Source organism: Callithrix jacchus, chromosome 2 (genome assembly GCF_049354715.1).
Source record: "Callithrix jacchus isolate 240 chromosome 2, calJac240_pri, whole genome shotgun sequence".
NCBI classification, from domain to species: domain Eukaryota; kingdom Metazoa; phylum Chordata; class Mammalia; order Primates; family Cebidae; genus Callithrix; species Callithrix jacchus.
In genome coordinates, this window is record NC_133503.1 from 66378358 (window position 1) to 66404167 (window position 25810).

General features: G+C 42.8%; 1 protein-coding gene and 1 long non-coding RNA gene across 3 annotated transcripts in view; one reads left to right on the plus strand and one right to left on the minus strand.

Annotated features, from left to right (window-relative positions):
• On the minus strand, nt 1-21352 carry LOC144581369 (uncharacterized). 2 transcript variants are annotated; one of them, XR_013531990.1, is made up of 2 exons: nt 20886-21352; nt 1-2649 (listed from the first exon to the last, which is right to left on the minus strand). It is a non-coding gene; the product is annotated as an uncharacterized LOC144581369 (long non-coding RNA). The 2 variants fall into 2 exon arrangements; XR_013531991.1 differs by lacking the exon at nt 1-2649 and adding an exon at nt 10556-19076.
• The window catches only part of C2H5orf47 (chromosome 2 C5orf47 homolog), a 25473-nt gene continuing 20404 nt past the window's right edge, over nt 20742-25810 (plus strand). The window contains 2 exon segments of the mRNA XM_035290536.3: nt 20742-20934; nt 20936-21299. Of these exon segments, the coding sequence (XP_035146427.2) occupies nt 20824-20934; nt 20936-21299 (475 nt within the window). The 5' untranslated portion in view covers nt 20742-20823.

Genomic DNA, 25810 nt, shown 5'->3' on the forward strand with positions numbered 1-25810 from the left:
TTTTGTAATATTCTTTCCTTTGAATTCTACATGGAGAGTGGAGCTCCATAATCATTGGAAGCTGGGGTTCATCTTCTGGTTCTGGTAGCAGGTAGCACTGTGTCTAGCACAGAGTAAGTACTCAGTAAGTGTTAACTCATTATTATCATAATCGTTGTTATGGCTACTATTATCTATCCACTCACAAAGTGCCAGTCCCAGTGCTGGGTTGAGGGCAGAGGTGGGTGGCAGGGTCACTGCCCAGCGGAGGGGGTAGGAACCCTGGATGTCCCTCTCCCACATTTCTTTCTTCTTGTAGATTCTCCGGCTCCCACCCCATCCAGCCTACGACAGTTGCCATGGTGACTGAGAAGGCTCTGCAACTCCAGGCTCTGCTGCTACCACCACAGCGCCCAGCTCTCGCTGTCTCTCTTTCCATCTTAGGAACTGGAGGATTCCTCCCATGTCCGGGAGTCATGAGCAGCAGCAGAGGGGGTTGAATGTGTGCTATCAAATTGGACATAAACAGAGGGGCTGTGTCCTGGGACTGGTTTTCTGGAAACTTTGGATAAGCCCCAAATCTTTCCCTTCAGGGAAAGGATCAGGAGGTAGGAACAGGAGCTGGAAATTAGGCCCCGTGTTTTTCAGCTGACAGCTTAATGATACCGCCTTTGAGAAAACAGGATTTTTAGTTCTTCAATTTTTTCCCCTTTGTCCTTATTAACTGCAAAAGGTGGGTAAAGGGTGGGGGGCCCAGACACCATGTGGGATAGTAGACCTGACTTTCCTCTGGGAGTTAGGCATAGCTGGGTTCAAACGCCAAAGACAGGAATCACTGTTGTTAGAGACTTGGCTTTGGGGTGACACCAATGGGGTTTCTATCCTTGGACTACCACTGATTGACCGAGTGACCTTGATCACATTAGGTAACCTCTGAGAATCGGTTTTCTCATGCATCAGAAGAGGCAAATAATATCTTCATCATTGGGTTGAGGTTAGGATGAAACAAGGTAATCACAAAAAAATTTCTTCAGTCATAATCATTAAGGGCCCCCAGTATCGTGAACATTATTGCCCCATATCTAACAATTGTAGGCCATGACTACCTAAGGAAGGTCCCCTCACCTTTCAGAGAGATGGAGATTTGGCCTCCACCGTCAACCCCTGGAAGCTAGGGTGGAATGGAAACCTGACTGCCTCTGCAGGTGCCTTGCAAAACACCTCAGCAGCTTCTTACTGCCCTGGAAGTAAAATCTGCCCAAGGCCTTGCCAGATCTGGCCTTGGCTCCCAATCTGCCCTTCTATTGCTCCTTCTGGATGGTGGGCTGCTGTCAGTCTGCCTGGGCCACCGTTCCGTTAAGTAAAGGCCTCTTTCCCTGGTGCAGGATCTTCTCACCTGCCTCCTAGGAAATTCTCTGCCTGCTCCCACCTTGCCCCCTTCCTTGCTTCAACCCAGCTCCACGTGGATCTGGCTCCTTACTTCTCCTTCTGCAGTCAGCTGACATATCACCATGACCTCCTCCCTCTGAGAGGACATCCTGGGTCTCTCTGAAGCCCTCCTGGTCATCACTTTTTATCTGTGTATTTATTGAAGACCAGTTCTAATCCTGCCTAGACACACAGAACCTTCCAAAGGAAGGTATCAATTACAAAGGGAGACTGTTAAAGCAATCCCCTCCCTGTCCTCCCAAGTCTCATTCTGACTCAGCACTAAACGCATGTGTAACTGTCACCGTGTATCATTTGTTTACCTTTTTTGGGGGGAGGAGACAAAATATCCTCAAGCTCACCTGTGTCCTCAGGGCCCATCATGTGCCTGGCTCTCAGTAAGTGCTTACTAAATCTTCGCTGAATGAGTGACTAATAGGATCCCTATGTGAGCTTTCTTTCCTAGACTGGGTTTCAAAATTGCCATTAAGAGGAGGGCTGTGCTTTGGGAGGAGAGGCCCACAACTAATGCGGCCCCAAGCCTGGATGTTTCAAAAGGAAAGTGGAGATCGGAATGCTTGATAAAGGTAGCTTGGAGCACTCAGAGGAGAACAAGCAAAAAGTTCACCTGGGGATCTTGTCAAAACACAGGTTCTGAGTCGGTAGCGCTGGAGGCCTGAGCCTACATCTCTAACAATCTGTCCAGTGGGCTGCATGCTACTGTTTCTCCATAGAACTTAGAGACTAAGCTGTGGACTTTCAGACCTGGGAGTAACGTGGTCACAATGAGTGCTGGGGCTGGGAGAGCAGAGTCTGGGTGGGTTGTGAGTGGGCCTCCTGCTTGACCCAGGCAGTAGGGGCAGAGAGGACAAAAGCAAAGGAAGGGCCCTCTCCTCACTATGCCTGAGCAGATTAGCCTGACGAGGCTGGAATCTATTTTCTAGAATTCGCCTGGGTGCCAGGGAAAGAATTCCATCTGGGACTTTGCTCATTCATTCATCCTTTTGTTTCTTCAACAAATATTTGTTATTATTAGCCCCCGAGGATGCTGTGGGGCAAGACAGGCACAGGCCCTGTCTGTCCTCTTGGCATTTATGTTCTGGAGACAAAGGCCTGGATTTGAGCGCTGGGATGTGTGCGTGTGTTGCTGTGTCTGTGATTTTGGTGAATCACTTCAGCTTCAGCCGTGGAGCCTTATCAAAATGTGATGGGCATCGTTGGGAAGATCTTGGGAAACAATGCCTGGAAAATATAAGGCATTACTATTATGCACAGAATCACCAGTCTGAATTTCCCACTTTATAACTTACCCAAAGTTGTTGATCTGCAAAAAAGCATTGCATCAGGAAGTCTCTTTGTGCATTCAGACATTCATTTAACAAGTATTTGCACTGTCCCAGGCTCTGGGGATATTGTGGGGACAAATCCAGCAAAGTCCATGTTCCCTTGGCATGTATGTCCCGGAAAGGGAACTCCTCAGATGGTCACCAAGTAAACACATACATCAGTAGGAAAATATTAGTGCTAAGCCTTGAGGAAATTAAACCAGTCAATACAGTGGAGACCAGGAAGGAGTCGGGCTGCTTCAACTGGGGGACAGAAGATGGCCTCCCTGACAGGTGAGATTTAAACAGATCTGAAAAACGAGAAAACACAAGCCATGCTGGAGTGTGAGGGGAAAGTATTCTGGACAGACGAAATAGCATGTGCAAGTGTCCTGGGTCAAGACTGAACTTGATAAATGTGCAAGGAATAGGAGTGTGGCCAGGCATGGTGAGCCAGGGGGCATGCCTGGAGCTGAGCTTAGAGAAGTTTAGGGTCTGCACAAGACAGGACCTTGTTAGCCCAGTAGAGACTTTAGATTTTATTTATAATTAGATAGAGGGAGTCAGTAAAGAGTAGATGCAGGGGAGGGATGGGACTGATGTGCCAATCACCTGGACAACTGTGGGAAGAATGGAGTGTAAAGGAGCCCAAGTGGGGCAGGAGAAGCCCTTAGGAGGGGGTGGCAGTGGTGCTGGTGTCATTGGTGAAAGTGGAGGATGGCAGAACTGGGCCACATTAGCTCTTCATGCCAGAGAGAACGTGGGCAGTAAGGAAGACGTGCGCGTGACTGGAGAGTTGGCAAAGTCCCACATGCCCTACTATTTTGGGAGGAAACACAGTTTACAACGCATTTTATAATCTCGTTCCTTTGGAGCACTTCAGAAAAGGCAGAACCTTCATGAAGTCAGAAGGAAACAAGGCCAGTCCTAATCCTGCCTAGCTACACAGAACCCTCAAAAGGAAGGTATGGATTACAAAGGGAGACTGTTACCCCAATCCTCTCTCTGTCCTCTGAAGTCTCACTGACATTCTTTGCTTGTCTGAAAGGGTACACGATCCTGCTTCAACAAGTGAGGAGTGTTATTAATACTTAGATGCATGAAACAGACTCTAATTCTGATGAAGTATTGTTCTAATTTGGAGAGGGGGGCGTTTCTGGAAGGAAAATGAGATAGAAGCGATGACGTGGGCAATTTAATTAATTTAGAGACTGGGGGCAAAACCCAGGAGCCAAGGTATGTGTCTGTGTTGGTTTAGTGGCATGCAGGCAGCAGGGGGAGGGAGGAAACACTCAGTTTTCCTACCAGGTCCAGAGAATTATATCTCAGTTCCCCGTAGGGGTGGGGCCCTCCCATTTCTACAGGGTTGGGCCAGGTCCCCTGGGGCCCAGGGTCCTTTCATTCACAAAGGACTGAAAATGGAGACAGCTGACATTATCTGAAGGTTAAACAGTAGCCATAGAGCTCCACTGCCTGGTATCATAGAATTGAGCCCTGAACACCTCTAAACTTGGTACCATTATCACACCCTCTGCAGTTAACCCACAAAGAATTCAATCTTAAAAAGTCAGTGCCTTCATTCTGGAGAAGAACACAACTACGTTACATTGTACTTTGAAGGCTAATAGCATTTATTTATTTATTTATTTATTAAAGATGGAGTCTTGCTCTGTCACCTAGGCTGGAGTGCAGTGGTGCCATCTCTACTCACTGCCACCTCTGCCTCCCAGGTTCAAGTGATTCTCCCGCCTCAGCCTCCTGAGTGGCTGTGATTACAGATACACGCCACCACACTCGGTTAGTTTTTGTATTTTTAGTAGAGACAGAGTTTCACCATGTTGACCAGGCTGGTCTCAAACTCTTGACCTCAAGTGATCTGCTCGCCTCGGCCTCTCAGAGTGCTGGGATTACAGCCATGAGCCCCCAGCCCACAATTTCTTTATTATAAAAAAAGGAAATCTCCCCTCCCCTCAATCCATGGAATTGGCCTGAGCCTCTTTCCTTCACAGAACAGTCCTGGGGTTAGCATTTTGAAAGCTGGGGGACTTAGGAGCAAGGTGTGTTCCAGCCTCCCACTCCCCAACCTGGAATCAGTCCCCTTTCCACTGCTGGGAACACACTGGAAGCTGCCAGAAGCTGTGGCAGAACCAGCGGAGGGTGGAGGAACAGCATTTTAGGCAGATGAGGCGGGAAAGCCCTTTCCTGACAGCCATCCCTGAGGTGTCCTCAGGGGACCATTTGTCCCAGGTCTGCTGCTGGCCAAATGGAATTCATGACTAGGAATACACGCCGTTTGGTTAACTCTCGGCTCCTGCAGCTGTTTGATGAGGGGTGCGGAGGTAGGAGCCAGTCACCTCTTTTGCGGGCTGAAATTCCCAGGCTGCGCACCCCCAAGCCCGCAGCCTCTCTCCGCCTGCGACGCGGCATCCAGGGGTTGGAGATGCATCTTTTCCAAGTGCTGTTTTCAGAAAGCTCAGTCAGGGAGTCGTGTTTTGAATTGAGGCTACTCACTTCACTTCTTGGTAATAATAAAAGTTGAGGGAGGCGGTGTACGGGGGAGGGGGAGCGGCGGGGGCGGTTGGGGAGGGGGGAGAAAGGTTTCCTTCTTCAGGGGCAGCGGGGAATGAAAGGGACGACTTTATCCGGGAGCTGTGACTGCCACCTGGTGGAAGATGTTAGCTGAACAAGACAAAGGCTCCTTCCAATCAGCCTCTTTGGTAGACTGTTCCCTCCAGGAGAAGCTCTGTGGAGGGGAAGAAAGAACTACAACAGTGTGATGGATGCTGTGATAGGCGCGGTCTCGAATAGGGGCTCAGAGTGTGGGTGGCAGAGCCACACTGCCTGGGTTTGTGTCCCTACCCCGGAACTTCCCTGCTGTGACTTTGGCTGAGCCACTTAACCTCTCCTGTCCCTCCTCCTCATCTGTAAAATGAAACTAACGGCCCCTACCTCACAGAATGGCAGTCCCTGTCTCCTAGGTCCTGAAGATGGAATGACGAACTCCATGTACACGCCGACCACGGGTGTGGCTCAGAGACAGGGCTCAGAAGTTGGCTGATAGCATGTAGGGAAGCCCGGGGATCAGGGGAATCTTTGGATGGTGTCAGGTGCTGGGCGGCACACGGAGAGGGGAAAGGACTAGTGAGCAGAAACGTTGCTCCCCACCTCATCAGGCTCACCCTCTGGTGAGGGATACAGGCATGAACACTTGAATGAAGAACAAAAAGGACACGTGCCTGCCCCTGTGGTCTTTTTGGGGAAGCAGGTGTGTACACAGGTGATTATAATTTGTTATAAGCATGTTCTGGGATGGGATTCACTGCCACAGGAGCTACCTCACCTGGGGAGTGGGCAGATTTTGGGGGAACAGTGGAGGTGGAGCGCCCTGGTACTGAGGGTTGGCCCCTTGCTGCAGGTGAAGGAGATGCTGGAGATGATGTCTAAGCGTTGAGATGAGCCATCAGTCCTTTCCCCCTCTTGCCAGAACACTGGAGTCCCAGGAGGCTGGTGGTGGTGGTGAGGGGGCGCTGATATGAGGCTGAGATTGGGGGGTGACAATAAACAAGTAACAGTAAATAAGAGAGAGAATTTCCAAGCATGGTAGAGACAGTGTGTGAGGGAGGGCACGAGGACAGAGCTGCTTTGGAGAGAGGGATCTAGAGTGGCAGCTTCCAGAAGAGGCCTTTAGGCTGAGATCTGAACTGTGAGAAGGTGTGAGCTGGGTGTACTCTCACCTACCAAACTCTCTCATCATCCTGCTGGGTGTCCTATTAGCAGCCCCACATGCTGACTCTCATGGAGCACAAGGAAGGCCCCAGGTGACAGGGACCGTGAGACAGCTCTGTGATTGCTCCACATGGGCAGGCCAAAACAGGTTTTTAAGGCACAGTAGCTTCAGTCTCCTCTGTTCCCTACATCTCCTATTTCCCTGTTCTTCTGTCTAAGGGGAAAGAGTTAACATCAGAGTTGATGTATCTCCTACCAAGATAAAAAAGAAACTAGATTATTTTATATATATATATATATATATATATATATATAATACTATATATATAATATATATTATAAAATATATTATATATAATATATATTATAAAATATTAATATAATATATATTATAAAATATTATCTATCATATATAGTGTATATATAATATATATATTTTACCTATATATATATTTTATATATATATATGCAAAAGGACTGGAGGGCACTGAGGTGGTAAGACCTTGAGGTGGGTGGTGCACAAGTCTAGGCAGAAGATAAGCACCAAAGTGATGCTATATGCAGCATGACTTCTCCTCCAGATGCTGGCTGATTGTGAGTGGCAGCCCAGAGGCCGAGACACTGAGATGTAGGTGGTCTCATGGGGTGTAAGGAACAAAAATAAGACCGGGGGGCAGGTGCGGTGGCTCACGAGTGTAATCCCAGCACTTTGGGCTGCCAAAGTGGGCAGATCGTGAGGTCAAGAAATCGAGACCATCCTGGCCAATATGGTGAAACCCCGTTTCTACTAAAAATATAAAAATTAGCTGGGCCAACTAGCGCACAACTGTAGTCCCAGCTACTCGGGAGGCTGAGGCAGGAGAATTGCTTGAACCTGGGAGGCAGAGGTGGTAGTGAGCCAAGATCGTGCCACTGCACTCCAGCCTGGCAACAGAGCAAGACTCAGTATCAAAAAAAAAAAAAAAAAGAAAAAAAGAAAAAAAGACCAGGGCCAGAGAGGGCCCTGATAAACACCCTGGACTTTAAATTGGGATATCTGAAGAGCTGGAGTCTGGAGAGTAAGACCAAACAAGATACACACTAGCCTCCATAAAGACTGAACCCAGCTATAAATCAGCTTGATCCCAGATAGGAAATTGCGATGAACTTCCTCTATCTCAACTGCCCACCAGAAACAAAAGTAAGTTCTCTCTGGAGAAAGATAACGTTTATCTGGAGTTTCAAACAATCTCTACAATTTTTATTACACACCATCTGGTATTTGATATTAAAAAATTTTCCAGCATGCCAGAATTCAAAACCCAATGACCAAAAAATAAGGGAAACAAATGGCTTCAGTTACAATAATGGTATTTTTAAAGTTTCAATAGTGTTTTGGGGAACAGGTGGTGTTTGGTTACATAGATAAATACTTTAGCGGTGATTTCTGAGATTTTGCTGCAGCCATCACTGGAGCAGTGTACACTGCTCCTGCTAGACCTGAGCAGTGTCATAGACGACCCAATGTATAGTATTTTATCCCTTACTCTCACTCCCACCCTTTCCCCTGAGTTCCCAAAGTGCACTGTCTCATTCTCATGCCTTTGTGTTTTCATAGCTTAGCTCCAATTTATACATAAGAACATACAATGTTTGGTTTTCCATTCCTGAGTTACTTCACGTAGAATAACGGTCTCCAACTCCATCCAGATTGCTGTGAATGTCATTATTTCATTCATTTTTATGGCTAAATAGTATTCCAGGGTATACACACCATAAAATGTGGTATATATACGTGTGTGTGTGTGTGTGTCTGTATATATATATACACATATATATACAGACACACACACACACACACGTATATTAAAATGGGTTTGAATTCTGGCATGCTGGAAAATTTTTTAATATACACACACATATACACACACATGTATATATATGTGTATATATATACAGACACACACACGTGTATATATGTTTATATACATTTTCTTTATCCACTCGTTGCTGGGTTGGCATTTTTGCAATTGCAAATTGTACTGCTATAAACATGCATGTACAAGTGTCTTTTTAAATAAAATGTCTTCTTTTCTTTTGGGAAAATACCCAGTAGTGGGATTGCTGGATCAAACGATAGATCTACTTTTGGTTCTTTAAGAAATCTCTGCACTGTTTTCCATAGTGGTTGTACTAGTTTAATTCTCACCAGCAATGTAAGGGTTCCCTTTTCATTATATCCACAGCAACATTTATTATTTATTTTTTCATTATGGCCATTCCTGCAGGAGTGAGGTGGTATCACATTGTGATTTTGATTTGCAGTTCCCTGATCATTAGTGATGTTGAGCATTTTTTCACTTTGTTGGCCATTTGTATATATCTTCTTTTGAGAATTGTTTCTTCGTGTCCTTCGCCCACTTTTTGATGGGATTATTTGTTTTTGTTTTTGTTTTTCTTGCTGATTTGAGTTTCTTGTAGATTCCAGATATTAGTCCTTTGTTGGAAGTATAGATTGTGAAGATTTTCTCCCACTCTGTGGGTTGTCTGTTTACTCTGCTGATTATTTATTTTGCTGTGCAGAAGCTTTTTAGTTTAATTAAGTACCATCTATTTATCTTTGTTTTTGTTACATTTGTTTTAGGTTTCTTGGTCATGAAGTCTTTGCCTAAGCCAATGTCTGGAAGGGTTTTTCCAATGTTATCTTCTAGCATATTTATGATGGTTTCAGGTCTTAGCTTTAAGTCCTTGATCCATCTTGGGTTGATTTTTGTATAAGGTGAGAGATGAGGATCCAATTTCATTCTTCTACATGTGGTTTGCCAATTATCCCAGAACCATTTGTTGAATAGGGTGCCCTTTCCCCACTTTATGTTTTTGTTTGTTTTGTCAAAGAACAGCTGGCTGTTTGACAATGCTTTTTGACTTTATTTCTCAGTTCTCTATTCTGTTCTGTTGGTCTGTGTGTCTATTTTATACCAGTACCATGCTGTTTTGGTGACTATATCCTTATAGTATAGTTTGAAGTCAGGTAATGTGATGCCTCCAGATTTGTTCTTTTTGCTTTGTCTTGCTTTGGCTATGTGGGCCCTTTATTTGTTCCATATGAATTTTAGGATTGCTTTGTCTAGTTCTGTGAGGAATGATGATGGTATTTTGATGGGAATTTCATTGAATTTGGCAGTCAATGAATATGAATATGGTCATTTTCACAATATTTTTGGCAGTATGGTCATTTTGGCAGTATGGTCATTTTCAAAATATTGATTCCACCCATCCATGAGCATGTGATGTGTTTCCATTTGTTTGTGCCATCTATGATTTCTTTCAGCAGCATTTTGTCATTTTCCTTGTAGGGGTTTTTCACCTCCTTGGTTAGGTGTATTCCTAAGTATTTTATTATTATTTTTTGTAGCTATTGTAAAAGGAATCGAGTTCTTGATTTGACTCAGCTTGGTTGCTGTTGCTGTATAGCAGTGTTATTAATTTGTGTACATTGATTTTGTATCCTAAAACTTTACTGAATTCATTTATCAGATCTAGGTGCTTGTTGGATGAGTCTTTAGGTTTTCTATATATGTGACCATATCATTGGCAAACAATTTCTTCTTTCCCAATTTGAATTCCCTTTATTTCTTTCTTTTGTCTGATTGCTGTGGCTAGGACTTCCAGTACTATGTTGAATAGAAGTGGTGAAGGTGGGCATCTTGTCTTGTTCCAGGTCTTAGGGGAAATGCTTTCAACTTTCCTCCATTCAGTATATTGTTGGTTGTGGGCTTGTCATAGATGGTTTTTATTATCTTAAGGTGTGTCCTTTCTATGTCAATTTTGCTGAGGGTTTTAATCATAAAGTGATGCTGGATTTTGTCAAATACTTTTTCTATTTCTATTGAGATGATCATATGATTTTTGTTTTTAATTCTGTTTTTGTGGTGCATCACATTTATTGACTTGTATGTTAAACCATCCCTGCATCCCTTGTATAAATTCCACTCAATCATGGTGGGTTATCTTTTTGACATGTTGTTGGATTCAGTTAGGTAATATTTTGCTGAGGATTTTTACATCTATGTTTATTAGGTATATTGGTCTATAGTTTTTGTTATGTCCTTTCCTGATTTTGGTATTAGGGTGATATTGGCCTCATAGAATGATTTAGAAAGCATTCCCTCTTATTCTATCTTTTGGAATAGTGTCAATAATATTGGTACTGATTCTTCTTTGAATGTCTGATAAAATTCAGCTGTGGACTTTTTTTCTTTGTTGGCAATTTAAAAATTACCATTTCAATTTTTCTGCTTGTTACTGGTCTGTTCAGTTTTTTTTTTTTTTTTTTTTTTGAGACAGTCTCACTGTGTCCTCCAGGCTAGAGTGCAGTGATTCTCCTGCCTCAGCCTCCCAAGTAGCTAGGATTACATGTGCCTGCCACCACACTCAGCTAATTTTTGTATTTTTAGTAGAGGGTTTTGACATGCTGGCCAGGCTGGTTTTGAACTCCTGACCTCAAGTGATCAGTCCGCCTTGGCCTCTGAAAGTGCTGGAATTATAGGCATGAGCCACTGTGCTCAGCCTGTTCAGAGTTTTTATTTCCTCCTGGTTTAATCTAGTAGGATTGTATATTCCAGGAATTTATCCATCTCCTCTAGGTTTTTGAGTTTGTGCACGTAAAGATATTCATAGTAGTCTTCAATGATCTTTTGTATTTCTGTGGTATAGGTTGCAATGTCTCCCATTTATTTTCTAATTGAGCTTATTTGGATCTTCTCTCTTCTTGATTAATGTCACTAATTGTCTATCAATTTTGTTGATCTTTTCAAAGAACCAGCTTTTTGTTTCATTTATCTTTTGTATTTTTTTGTTTCAATTTCATTTAGTTGTGCTCTGATTTTTGTTATTTGTTTTCTTCTGCAGGGTTTGGGTTTAGTTTGTTCTTGTTTCTATAGTTATTTGAGGTGACCTTAGGTTCTCTATTTGTGCTCTTTCAGACTTTTTGATGTAGGCCTTTTGATGTAGGCATTAAATGCTATGTAATTTCCTTTTAGCACCACTTTTGCTGTAATCCTAGATGATTTGATAGATTGTGTCACTATTATCATTCAGTTCAAAAAAATGTTTAATTTCTATCTTGATTTCATTGTTGACCTAATGATCATTCAGGAGCAGATTGTTTAATTTCCATGTATTTGCATGGTTTTGAGGGCTCCTTTTTTGGAGTTTCTAATTTTATTTCACTGTGGTCTGAGAGAGTACTTGATATAATTTCAATTTTCTTAAATTTATTGATACTTTTGTGGCCAATCATATAGTCTATTTTGGAGATTGTTCCATGATACATATTCTGCAGCTGTTGGGAAGAATGGTCTGTAAATATCTGTTAAGTCCATTTATTGTAGGGTATAGTTTAAGTCTGTTGTTTCTTTGTTGACTTTTTGTCTTGATGACTTGTCTAGTTATGTCAGTGGAGTATTCAGGTCTCCCACTACTGTTGTGTTGCCATCCGTCTCATTTCTTAGGTGTAGTAGTAATTGTTTATAAATTAGGGAGCTCCACCATATATATCTAGAATTGTGATATTTTCCTTTTGGACTCAGTCCTTTTATTATTATATAATGTCCCTCTTTGTCTTTTTTTTTTTAACTGTTTAAAAGTCTGTTTTATCTAAGAATAGCTACTCTTGCTCACTTTTGCTATTTGTATCGAATATCTTTCTACACTCCTTTATCTTAAGTTTATGTGAGTCCTTATGTATTAGGTGAGTCTCTTGAAGACAGAAGATACTTGGCTGGTGAATTCTTATCCATTCTGTCATTCTGTCTCCTTTAAATGGAGCGTTTAGGCCATTTATATTCAATATTAATACTGAGATGTGAGATACTGTTTTATTCATTATGCTAGTTACTGCCTGAATACCTTGGTTTTTCTTTGTGTTATTGCTTATAGGCCCTGTGAGATTTATGCTTTAAGGAGGTTCTATTTTGGTGTATTTTGAAGTTTTGTTTCAAGATTTAAAAATCCTTTTTGTGTTTCTTGTACTGCTGATTTGGTAATGGCAAATTCTCTCTGCATTTGTTTGTCTGAAAAAGACTTTTCCTTCATTTATGAAGCTAAGTTTTGCCAGATATAAAATTCTTGGTGGATAATTGTTCATTTAAGGAGGCTAAAGTAGGAGGGACCCCAATCTCTTCTAGCTTGTAGGGTTTCTACTAAGAAATCTGCTGTTAATCTGCTAGGTTTCCCTCTCTAGGTTATCTGATGCTTTTGCCTCACAGCACTTAATATCATTTCCTTCATCTTGACTTTAGATAACCTGATGATTATCTGCCTAGGTGATCTTTTTGTGATGAATTTCCAAAGTGTTCTTTGAGCTTCTTGTATTTGGATGTCTAGATCCCTAGCAAGGCCAGGGAAGTTTTCCTTGATTACTCCCTCAAATATGTTTTCCAAACTTTCAGATTTCTCTTCTTCCTCGGGAACAGCAATTATTCTTAGATTTGGTCATTTAACATAATCTCAAACTTCCTGGAGCCTTTGTTCATTTTGTAAAAATTCTTTTTTCTTTGTCTTTGTCAGATTGGATTAATTCAAAAGCCTTGTCTTTGAGTTCTAAAGTTCTTTCTCCTACTTGTCTGATTCTATTGTTGAGATTTTCCAGTGGATTTTGCATTTCTTTCACTGTGTCTTTCATTTCTAAAATTTGTGATTGTTTTTTATTTATGCCATCTATTTCTCTGGAGTTTTTTTTGTTCATATCCTGTATTATTTAGAAAAATTCTTTAAGTTGTTTTTCACCTTTCTTTGGTACCTCCTTGAGTAGCTTACTAATCAATCTTCGGAATTATTTTTCTAGCAATTCAGAGATTTCTTCTTGGTTTGGATCCATTGCTGGTGAGCTAGTGTGATATTTTGGGGGCATTTAAGAAAATCTTATTTTGTCATATGCAGAATTTTTTTCTGGTTCCTTCTTACTTGGGTAGACTATGTCAGAGGGAAGATCTGGGGCTCAAGGGCTGCTGTTCAGATTCTTTTGTCCCATGGAGTACTCCCGTAATGTGATGTTTTCTTCTTTCCCCTAGGAATGGGGCTTCCTGAGAGCCACACTGCAGTAATTGTTACTGCTTTTCTGGGTCTAGCCACCCAGCTGAGCTACCAGGCTCAGTGTCTGCAAAGAGTCATGTGATGTGATCCATCTTCAGGTCTCTCAGCTGTGGATGCCAGCACTTGCTCTGGTGAGGGTCCTTGCCTATAGTTTTGTTTAGTGTGCTGGTTTTTTTGAATGCTGGTCTTGATAGCAGTAAAGTTGTCACATGGACAGACTCAGGACCTCTGGTTATCCAGGATGTTGCAGGCAGTGGAATTAGCTGTTGTTTTCTCCTTTCTGGAAAAGGGTTTTTATTTTGTGAGTTGCCATAATGACATGAGTTGGTTGGCCACTGGCCAGGAGGTGGCACTTTCAAGAGAGCATCAGCTGTAGTAGTATGTTGGGGGATACAAGCTTGCCCTAAAGTCACCCTGATAAGGATTTGGGTTTCTCAGGTGATGGGTGGGGTAAAAGAGATTCCACGGGTTAAAGTCTTTGGCTACCAGGGTGAATAGAGAAAGAAGATAAGGTGGGGCAGGGTTAGGTAGTCTGAGCTTCAGGCTCTCCTTGGGCGGGGGGGCTTGCTGTGGCTGCTGTGGGGATGGGGTGTAGTTCTCAGGTCAATGGAGTTATGTTCCCAGGGGATTATGGCTGCCTCTGCTACATCATACAGGTCACCAGGGAAGTTGGGGAAAGCTGAGGCCTCACTCAGCTTCCATGCAGCCATCAAAGCCAATCTCACTCCCTCCATGCCCCACCAACAGCAAAGTTTATATCCCAGTGGCCAGTGAGCAGGGCTGAGATCTTGCTCCAAACTACAAGCCTCCCCACTGAGAAAGCAAGCAAGGCTTTGAGGCTTTGCCCCTCTCTGCTTGCTGCAGCTTCTCTGCTCATATCTGCAGTTCCTATTTGCCTTCTTCCTTCCCCTTGGATTTTGCCCTTAAAAATTCATGCTTGGTCAAAATTATTACGAAGTTCAGCTGGAAGTTTCCTTCTCCCTGTGATCCTTCCCCAATTCCACTGGCAGCCCTCCCCAAGGACCCTTGTGAGAGAAAGTCGGAAATGGCTTCCCAGGGAACCAGGAGTACCTTGAGGGCTCTTTCTGCTGCTTCTTCTACTTTTATATTTTGCTCAGTTCCCTAAATTCATTCCAGCTCTAGGTAAGGTTATATCCTTCTCCTGTGATCTGGATTTTCAGGTTTCCCAGTGAGGATTTGTATGTGGAGGTGGACTTTCCCCCCTCACACTTTGGGCACTCATAGTTTTTTGGCTGTCTCACAGAGTTTGCAGCAGAAAGCCGCTTCTTTTAAAGGGTTTGTGAATTCTGTCAGTTTTCCTGGTATGTTCCTGCAGTATTTCTTGGAGCAAAAGTTCATGGTGTGAGTCACCACATGCTATTCTGTTCATTTGAGTGAGAGCTGCAAGTTAGTCCTGCCTCTTACTTGCCATTTTTTTCCCCTAGTAGGTCTTTTTCTATGTGTCCCATAATAGCATTGACAATAACTCTGATCAGCATATTTTAGAAAATATTCTGAAGAAATTTTGAATAAGAAAACATAGCAAAATGGAAATGGAAATTCCAGCAACAGGAAATTTAACCAAAATTAAGAATTTAGGCTGTAATCCCAGCACTTTGGGAGGCAAAGGCAGGAGTTCAAACTCCACTTAAGTCTAGGAGTTTGAACCTGGAAACAAAGTGAAACTCTATTTCTACAAAAAATAAAAAATTGAGCTAGGCATGGTGGCACATCCTGTGGTACCACTACACAGGAGGCAGGGATGGGAGGATCACTTGAGCCCAGGAATTCAAGGTTGCAGTGGGCCATGATTATGCAAGCCTAGGCAACAGTAAGACCCTGTCTCAAAAACAAAACAAAACAAAACAGAATAACTTAATAGAGGGTTTAATAGCAGATTAGATTGTGCTGAAGAGAGGATTAGTGAACTGGTACATAAATCAGTAGAAAATAAGCAGACAGAAGCATTAAGAGAAAGAAGTGTGAAAACTATAGAAGAGCACAAGAGATCTATGTAGCAGAGTAAAAAGATTTAATGTATGTGTAGTGGGGTCTCAGAAAAGAAGAGAAAGAATGGAACAGAGGCAATAGTCAAATAAATAATGGCCTAGAATTTACCAAAGCTGACAAATGCTACCAAGTTGCACATTCAAGAAGCAGCAGTAAGCCCAAACAGAGTAGAGACAAAAACCCCACACACAGTTACTTCATGGTGAAACTGCTAGAAGGCAATGACAAAAAGAAAATCCAAAAAACATGCAGAGGGAAAAAAGACACATTACTTTGAAAAGGGCAGTAATATGACTAATAGCTGACTTCTCAAAAGCAATACCAGAAACAAGAAGGGAACAGAATATCTTCAAAGGGCTGAAAGAAAATAGTTGGCAACATGAATTCAATACCCAGCAAAAATATCCATAAAAATACAGTTTAAAATGAATGAAATAAACAAAGAACAAATGAAACGCAATGGGAAGAGTAAATATATCAGCAAACCTAAATGAAGTCTGACTGTATAAAATAACAGTAATATTGATGTGTCATGATGCTTTGAATATACTACAAAATTACCAAAAACTCTATATGTGGTTACATAAAGCATAAGGAGGAAGAAAAGTTGAGAGTCAAGTCACCAGATGGCAGAATAGAAGCAATCTGGCTTTCCTCTCTCCCACAGAAAACTAAAACTGGTATCAGTGTAAAGATTATCACCAGCAACATCCTAGAACTCAAATAGGAAGCAGAAATCATCCTGAAGGCCACAGAGAAGTAATAAAACCTCCAACTGGAAGGTAAGAGAAATGGACTTCTTTATCCTTGATGGCCATGCCCCAAGCTACCAGTCACTACACAGAAAATTGCCCTTAGAATCATTTTGCTATTTTCTCATTCGGAATTTCTTCAGAAAATTTTGTAGAATATGCTGATCAGAGTTATTGTCAATATTATTAATGGGACACGTAGAAAAAGACCTACTAGGGGGAAAATGGCATATAGAAGGCCGGACTAACTTGTAGCTCCCACTCAGATGAACAGAACAGCATGTGGAGACTCACATCATGAACTTTTGCTCCACTGTTGACAGTGAGGTGGATGCCAGCTTTCACATTATCCTGGGTTCCTGCATCAACCCACAGAAGTTTCATGAGTGCTTGAAAGGAGAAAAACCCCTGAGGGCAGCTTGAGACCAAGAAGGGAGGGTGGCAGCTCAGTGGCTTTTCAGCAGCATCTTGCTGTGGGAGGCATGCTCCACGGGTCCCTGGGCTACCAGCCTTCCCACATGGCTGGGGTGTTTCATTTGGGACCCCACCACCCTCCATCCAGTTTTGGCAGCACTACTGTTTGGAAAAGTGAGGTGAACCTGGGCTAAAGGGGCCATCTAGTGTGGAAAAGGAGGCAGTGTACTAGTGGAAAAGGGATTCGACAGGTGGACTGCAAAGAATGTCTAAGTAAACATACCCTAGAAAGACAAAAACAAGCTGGATGTGAAAACTGGAAAATATAATCTTTCATGCAAAGACATGGATGCACATCCAAAAGAAACAACGGCAAACAGGGAACCATGACCTCCTAAAACAGACAAAGCAAAGTGCCAGTTACCAACCCTAATGAGATAGTGATGGGTGTTTCTGTGAGGTATTTCTTTTTTCTTAGTGAGATTAACATTTAAGCTGGTAGACTTGGAGTAAAGAAGTCCATAATATGTGTGAGCCTCATCCAATCATTTGAAGGCCTGTGTATTAGTCCATTCTCACATTGCTCATAAAGACATACCCAGGACTGGGTAATTTATAAAGAAAAGAGGCTTAATTGACTGCCAGTTTGGCATGACTGGAGAAGCCTCGGGAAACTTACAATCATGGTGGAAGCAGAAGCAAACATGTCCCTCTTCACATGGCAGCAGCAAGGAGAAGGGCTGAGCAAAAGGGGAAAAAGCTCCTGACAGAATCATCAGATCTTGTGATAACTCACTCACTATCATGAGAACAGCAGCACAGGGATAACAGCCCCCATAATTCAATCACTTCCCACTGGATCCCTCCCACAACACATGGGGATTATGGGAACTACAATTCAAGTTGAGATTGGGTGGGAACACAGCTAAACCATATCAGCTTGGAAGAAAAAGATGGGGCTCACTTGAAGAGCGGGGAATTCAGCCAGCAGAGGATCTTTAGACTGGAACTGCAGCATCAATAACTCTTCCCTAAATCTCTTAGCTTGCTGGTGTACCATGTAGTTTCTCTCTGTCTCTCACACACAGTCTTTTGTTTCTGCTTCTCTGGAAAACTCTAACACACATATCCATGAGAATAGCTAAAATGAAGACAATGCCAAGTAGAGGTGAACAAGTGGAGCAAGGGGAACCCTCATACTTGGCTGGAGGAGTGTAAATTGGTACAACCATTTTGGATACTTGTTTGTCAGCAGCAACTAAAGCTGAACATATGAACACCCTAAGCACCTCCACACTAACATATATAACCCATAACCTATTTCCACAGAGTTTGTATGAGAATCTGCTTAGCAACACTAATAATGAACCAAATTGGAAACAACCAAATGTCCCCATCAATAAGTGGCAAAGATAAAAAAAAAGGTGACATATTCAAATGATATGCAAACTTCTAAAGTTGTAAACTAACCAAGTTCATTCTGCCCTCAGGCAGCAAGCCAATCACTGAGGTGATGGGTTTTGCAAGAGAGAAAAGATTTTATTCACAAGGCTGCTGTGTGAGAAGATGGGAGAACAAACTTGAAATTCACCTCTCCAAAAACAGGGCTTGAGAGTATTTTAGGAACAGAAAGCAGGGTGGTTTAAAATGTGGGAAAGATAATTGGTAGGGAGGAAAGGTGAGGTAATTCAGGTTTCTACACAAGTGTAATGAAGCTACATTACTCTTCATACGTGTGCAGAAAAAGGCGGCATTGGCATGATCTTTGGTGAGGTTTTTGGCTCTCTGACTTCAAAAGGTCATTCTGGAGGCATCCATGCAGGCCCAGTTGAAGGGTTGGTGGTCTCAACCAACTGGAACTGACTAAGAACTGTCCTCTAGTTTCTGAAAAACCATCTGTAAGCACCTGTTACTATAGTGAGCAACATCCAGAGACGTTATCTATAAGGAAGCCTGTGGGAGTTTAGTTATGTATTGTTTGGCTACATGACTTGCTAGTGGGATTTTTTTTTCCTTCTCACCCATGTACTCAGGTCATAGATAGCATTAGTTTTAAGAACAACCAGAAGTAAGCAATGAAAAGCAAGCCGGACGGGTTAAGTCTGGTGGGCTTACTCAGGTTAGCTCTTGGCTTCACAATAACATGTACCTCACTGATGCAACTTGAGGGAAACAAGTAAATTAAATGGACAAACCTAACTGATGACTTTTTTTTTTTTTTTTTTTTAAGGGTGTTGCTCTGTTGTCCAGGGAGAGTGCAGTGCTGTGATCAGGGCTCACTGCAGACTTGACCTTCATAGCTAAAGTGATCCTCCCTCCTTGGCCTCCCAAAGTGCTGGTATTACAGGCACCCAGCCATTGATGATGTCTGAAATAAAAAGAAAAGAAAAGAAAAGGATGGTGACTGGGTGAGGACATGAGGTGCTTTTGTAGTGCAACATTTCTTAACCTTGGTGGATCTTGCTGTGTAAAAATTTGACTGTCTTTACACTGATGATTTGTGCAGCTTTCTGCATATAATTCAATAACAAAGGTTTAAGAAAGTATGTCTCTCATTGCCTATTACTTTGGGAAAGTAATTTAACATTTTGGAGCCCCAGTTCTTCTGCCATAAAATGCTATGTGAATTTAAAGAGATGGTAAGGTTGGGTGTGGTGGCTCACGCCTCTAATCTCAGCACTTTGGGAGGCCATGGCTGGCAGATTCGTTGAGCCCAGGAGTTTAAGACCAGCCTGACAAGCATGGCACAATCTCATCTCAACTAAAAATACAAAAATTAGCTGGGCGTGATGGTGTGCGCTTGTAGTCTCAGCTACTTGGGAGGCTGAGACAGGTGAATTGCTTAAATCTGGGAGGCAGAGGTTGCAGTGAGCCGAGATTGCATCACTACACTCCAGCCCTGGTGACAGAGCAAGACTCTGACAAAGGAAAAAAAAAAGGGTTAGAGGGAAAGCTATTTGTAAAGTTTAAATGATGTAAATAAATTACAATGTGTATCTCATAGGTTATGTCCTGAATGGACAACTCTCATCGTGTGCCAGATGCTGAATATATGCCTTACTTTGATTTATCGTCACAATACAGTTCTCCTAAGTTTACACTTGAAGACACTGGAGGCTCAGAGAAGGAAAGTGGCTGGGCACAGTGGCTCATGCCTGTAATCCCAGCACTTTGGGAGGCCAAGGGGGGCAGATCACCTGAGGTTAGGAGTTTGAGACAAGCCTGGCCAACATGGTGTAACCCTTTCTCTACTAAAAAAAAAAAAAAAAAAAAGGCGGGGCATAGTGGTGCATCCTTGTAATCCCAGCTACTTGGGAGGCTGAGGCAGGATAATAGCTTGAACCCGGGTTGTGGGGGTTGCACTGAGCCGAGATTGCACCATTGCACTCCAGCCTGGGAGACAGAGCAAGACTCCATCTCAAAAAAAAAAAAAAAAAAAAGAAAAGGGCTTGCCCAAATAACCCAGCTCGCCAGTGCCAAACCAGGTTGGGCCTCAGACCCCTGTGTCTCTTTGTGGATAATGGCTCCATCCCCACCATCTGCCAGGCCAAGGCCATACTGGAACCTTCCAGCAGCCAAGGGCTCTGTGTTCTTCCCCAGGCTCCTAATGCCACGTGGCTGATGCTCCAGGCTGCTCAAGTCCTGTGTGGGTTCCTCACTCTGAAATCCTCCTGCATCCAATCCTCCTACACCCAAGCATGGGGGCGTCTCCCTGGTAGTGACCTCGTCCCTTTCTCCCACCCTCTTCTTGGAGTAGCTCGTTTCCTCTGAAGGGTTTGCACCACGTCATCGTCCCCAACCCACCACCTGCCTTCCTCTTACTTCCCTCCATCTCCTCTGGGTCTCTCATCTCCCAGTAGTGTGTCCTTCCCTCACTTCTGCAGCCCACAGAGTGACCAGCTCCCTTGCCCTCACGCCCAGCTTTCTTCCTCCAGCCCTCATACAATGGCCCAGCCCTAACCTCCCTGTCCCACCCTGCGTGGTGGTCCGGCCCTAACCCTCTTGCCCTATCTCTGCGGGGTGGTTCAGCCCTAACCCTACCTGCCCATCCCTGCGGGGTGGTCCAGCCCTAACTCTACCTCCCCATCCCTTCGGGATGGTCCGGCCCTAAACCCATGCCCCCCATCCCTGCGGGGTGGTCTGGCCCTAACCGCCTCCCCCCATCCCCACGTCTCACCTACACAGTGGGCGGTTCAGTGCTTGGAGCATCGTGTTTGCTGAAGGCCCGGCAGGCAGCCCTTCACTGAGACTGCGATGGCGGCAGCGGCAAGCCAGGGTCGGGAGCAGGACTGGGCGCGCTTCGTCTACGTGACGCGCTTCGGCTCACACCAGTGCGGTGGTGTCCTGAAGCTGGGTGGCCGCCAAACCAAAGGCCTTTGGGGTCGGGAGTCCAGGACCGGTTGTTGCCAGGAGAAGCCAATAGAAGCAACGGCGGTGCCTGGCGTCCCAGGTGGCGGCAAGCCGACCCCAGGTTCCAGGCCCAGGGTCCCCGCGGCCCCTGGTGTGGCGGTTGCGGCCTCTGCCTCTTCCTCCTCCTCCCAGCTGCGGACATCCAGCGGGCGGAGCAGCACCAGGCCTGTGGCGAGTGCAGGTGTCTTGGCTGGGCGGGCGGGCGCCACTACTGGGCGCCATCTTGTGGCGCGCGGGAGGGTGGGGGCGGCTTTCCTGTCAGGCGATGTTGCCAGCACGCACCGGGCGAAGGAGAAGCCCTGTAATTCCCAGGGGTCTGCCGTGGCCGGGACGGGCACCGGACATAAGAGGAGGGGTTGCTGAACGGAGCCTTTACGGCACCCTTTAGGAGGCTCTTGGTCTGCAGTGTTGCCGTTCCAGCTGAGTGACATTGGTTGACTTCGCAAAGCCTCTGACCTAGAGGACTGACTTCTGGATGCTTTTGAGGCATCCTGGCTAAAAAACGGGATAAGCTTGACATTTAAACCAGGAAATGTCTTAAATTTAAAAATTATCCTCCCTTAGGTTTTGCATATGTCTTGATCAGTTTATGTCTAAATATTTAATCTTTCCTGTTGTAATGGGATTTCTTTGTATGTAATGCCCTCTAAATGCTTATTGTGTACAGAAAGCCAATTTATTTATTTTTATTTTTTGAGGCGGGTTCTTGCTGTGTCACCCAAGCTGGTGTGTGGTGGTCCAATCACAGGCTCACTGCAGCCTCGACCTCAGCCTCCCCAGTAGCTGGGACCACAGGTGGGCACCCCCATGCCCAGCTACTTTTTTATCTTTTGTAGACATGAGGTCTTCCTATGTTACCCAGGCTGGTCTCAAACTCCTGGACTCAAGCAATCCTTCTGTCTCGGCCTCCCAGAGTCCTGGAATTCCATGTATGAGCCACTGTGCCAGCCTCTCTTCGTTTTTCTTTTCTTTTTTTTTGAGATGGAGTTTCACTCTTGTTGCCCAGGCTGGAGTGCAATGGCATGATCTCGGCTCACTGCAACCTCTGCCTCCTGGGTTCAAGTGATTCTCCTGCCTCAGCCTCCCGAGTAGTTGGGATTACAAGCATGTGCTACCAAGCCCGGCTAATTTTGTATTTTTAGTAGAGACGGGGTTTCTCCATGTTGGTCAGGCTGGTTTCAAACTCCCAACCTTAGGTGATCCTTCTGCCTTGGCTTCCCAAAGTACTGGGACTGTGAGCCACCGTGCCCGGCCTCTTTTTTTTTTTTTTTTTTTGTTGCGGGGTCTCGCTCTTTTGCCCAGGCTGGAGTGCAGTGTTGCAATCTCAACTCACTGCAACCTCTGCTCGCACTCCCTCTGGTTCAAGCGATTCTCCTGCCTCAGTCTCCCAAGTAGCTGAGATTACAGGACCCTGCCCCCACCTCCAGCTATTTTTTTTTCTATTTTTAGTAGAGATGGTCTTTCACCATGTCGGTCAGGCTGGTCTGGAACTCTTGACCTTAGGTGATCCACTCTCCTCAGCCTCCCAAAGTGCTGAGATTACAGGAGTAAGCCACCACGCCTGGCTCTCTCCTGTTTTTTTTTTTAAATCAATTTTATTGAGGATTAATTTACATATGTTTTGAAGAGGTTTGACAGACTTGTACACACTCTGGTAAGTGCCATCATAATTGAGATATAGAACATTTCCATCATCTGTACTTATAAAATAACAGCTTTATTAAACTATAGCTCACAGTGCTTATAGTTCACCCATTTTACATACATAGTTCACATATTCACGATTGTGCAACCATCACCACTATTTTAGAGTATTTTTAACCCCAAGAGAAAGCCCTATATCCATTAAACATCACTCATTATTCTCCCTATTTGCCCTCCTTTATGCATAAGCCCAGCCCTAACCAAGTACTAATCTGTTTTCTATTTCCATCGATTTTACCATTTTGGGCATTTCATATATGTTGAATCATAGAGTATGTGGGCCTTTGTGACTGGCTTCTTTCACTTAGCCTATTGGTTTTTGCATGCTAATTTTAGATCTGTTAACTCACTGGATGTTTTTATTATTAGTTTTATCCTTGATTCACATTATTTTTCCGGTATCAATATATATTATTTGTAAAGAGATACAATTTTGTTTCTATTTCACCCATTCTTGGCCTGCAATAGATTTATTTTATCTAATTGCATTTGCTAATACCTCAAAGCAATGTTAAATAGTGTTAGAGATAGCAGGCACCTTAGGCTTGTTCCTGACCATACGGGAAATGCCTTTAGTGTTTTCCGTTAAATAAGGTACTGGGTATATGAATAAGGATTACGTATTTCAAATATCACAAAGCATCCCTCAATGCTTGTTTTTCCAGTGTTCGTTTTTTGTCATGAATGAGTGTTGATTTTTGTGAGAGGGTTTCTTAGATCTATGGAGATACTCTTTTTCTTTAGATTTATTTATTAATATGGAATGTGATATAAATGGTTTTCCAAGTTTGTAGCAACCTTGCATTCCTGAAGTAAATTCTACTTGGTTTTGGTGTGTTGTTTTCCTAATACAGTACTGGACTCTGTTAATAATTTGTTTATAATTTTTGCATCAGTATTCAGGAGAGATAATGATCTTTAGTTTTTCCTTGTACTTTTTTATCTAGTTTAGGTATCAAGAGTTGCATTTACTTCATAAAAGGAATTGAGAATTTTTTCTTTTCTATGCTCTGGAATAATTTATAGAATGTTGGGATTATCTTGTCTTTGAAGCTTAGGTAGAATTTTTCTGTAACACTGTTAGGACTTAGTGTTTTTGGTGGGGTAATAATTCCTTAATAACCTTCTCTATATTTTCTATAGAGATTGACCTGTGTAAGCTTCCTAACTCTAATAGGTCAATTTTGGTAATCTATATTTCCTGAAGCAATTACCCATTTCATCTGGGTTTTCAAATTTGTTTACATAGATATCTGCGAAGTAGTGTCTTATGATGTTTAAACATTTTTTTGCGTTTTAATGGTTATTTCCCTCTTGTCATTTCTTTTGCTGTATATATGTGCATTCTCTTTCTTGATCAAGTTAGCCAACATTTTTTTCTATTTCATTAATTAAAAAAAAAAAACTAAGATTTTTGCCAGATACAGAGACTCACACCTATAAGTTTACCACTTTGGGAGGCTGAGGTGGGAGGATTGCTTAAGGTGAGCAGTTCAAGGCTGTTGGCCCTTCAGCCTGGAGAGACAGAATGAGACCCTGTCTTTAAAAAAGAAAAATCAAGGTTTTGATTTATGAATTAGATATTTTGTTTCTCTAGTCTCTTCCTCCTTAATTTCTGCTTTTAATATTATTATTTCTTATGCTTTTTTTTGATTTAACTTTGTTCTTTTTATACTTTTTTAGTGAGCAGGAAATTTAATTTATTTATTTTTATTCTTGTTATTAAGTGTTTAGTGCAATGCATTTTCTTCTAACCACTACTTAATTACATCCCATAGATTCCAATATGTAGTGTTTTCATTGTCATTACTTTTAAAAGAAATGTAATTTTTAACTCTTTTCCATAGAGTTGCTTAATAGAGTTTAAATTTTTAAGTTTTCAGAGCTTCTCTGTTTTTTATTTTTATTTTTTTGCTAGTAAACTCAGGTTTATTGCATTGTGAGTAGAGAGCATTGTTTGTGATGTCTTCATTTTATGGATGTTGCTAGTGTTTTCTTGTGACCTAATGTATCATCCTTTTTGTTCTTTTCACCTCAGAAACCATGCCATTGGCAGACTGCTCCTTTATTATTATTATTATTATTATTATTTTATTTTATTTTTTGAGACCGAGTTTCACTCTTGTTACCCAGGCAATGGTGCGATTGTGCAATGGCGCGATCTCGGCTCACCGCAACCTCCGCCTCCTGGGTTCAGGCAATTCTCCTGCCTCAGCCTCCTGAGTAGCTGGGATTACAGGCACATGCCACCATGCCCAGCTAATTTTTTGTATTTTTAGTAGAGACAGGGTTTCACCATGTTGACCAGGATGGTCTCGATCTTTAAATCATGCTTGCCACTTTAAACTGAGTCTCTATTATATTGCATGCTTGGCATTTTGTGTTGTCTGTCTCTTTAAATTTCTTCCCTGTAGTCTGTACTCTGATCTGCCTAGTTATTTTTTTAGTATTTCCTGATTTAGAATGAATTTAATCTTAATGTTGGTCACTCCAACTCTTGAGGCATTTTTTCTAGTGTTTTTATTTTCTCTTCCCTGCTGGCAAGAGCCCCTGTAGGTCTGGGGCATATGGCATCATAGAGCTGCAATTTAATGTTTTTTTTTCTTCTCATTTTACTTATAGTTATTTTGCAGCTTCAGAATCCTTTGCCTTAAAGTAATGCTGAGGGTGTGGGTCTTTTTTGGGGAAAATTATTACTACCTGCTTGCTATTGTCTTCAGCTACCCAGAAGCTCTGCATTAAAAGATTTTGAATTAAAAAAGTGATGGGGTCAGTAATTAGTCAGTGCTGTACAGGGGAGATTGACTTAGAGGCAGGTTAGACAGGAAAAAAATCTCAAGTTGAAAAATATATATTTTGTTTGCTATTCTTTCAGAACTAAATATACTCTGATAATTTATTAGGTTGGTGCAAAAGTAATTGAGGTTTTGAACCTTGAGTTTTAAGTCATTATAACTAGACTCAGGCACATCTTTATTGATCAAAATA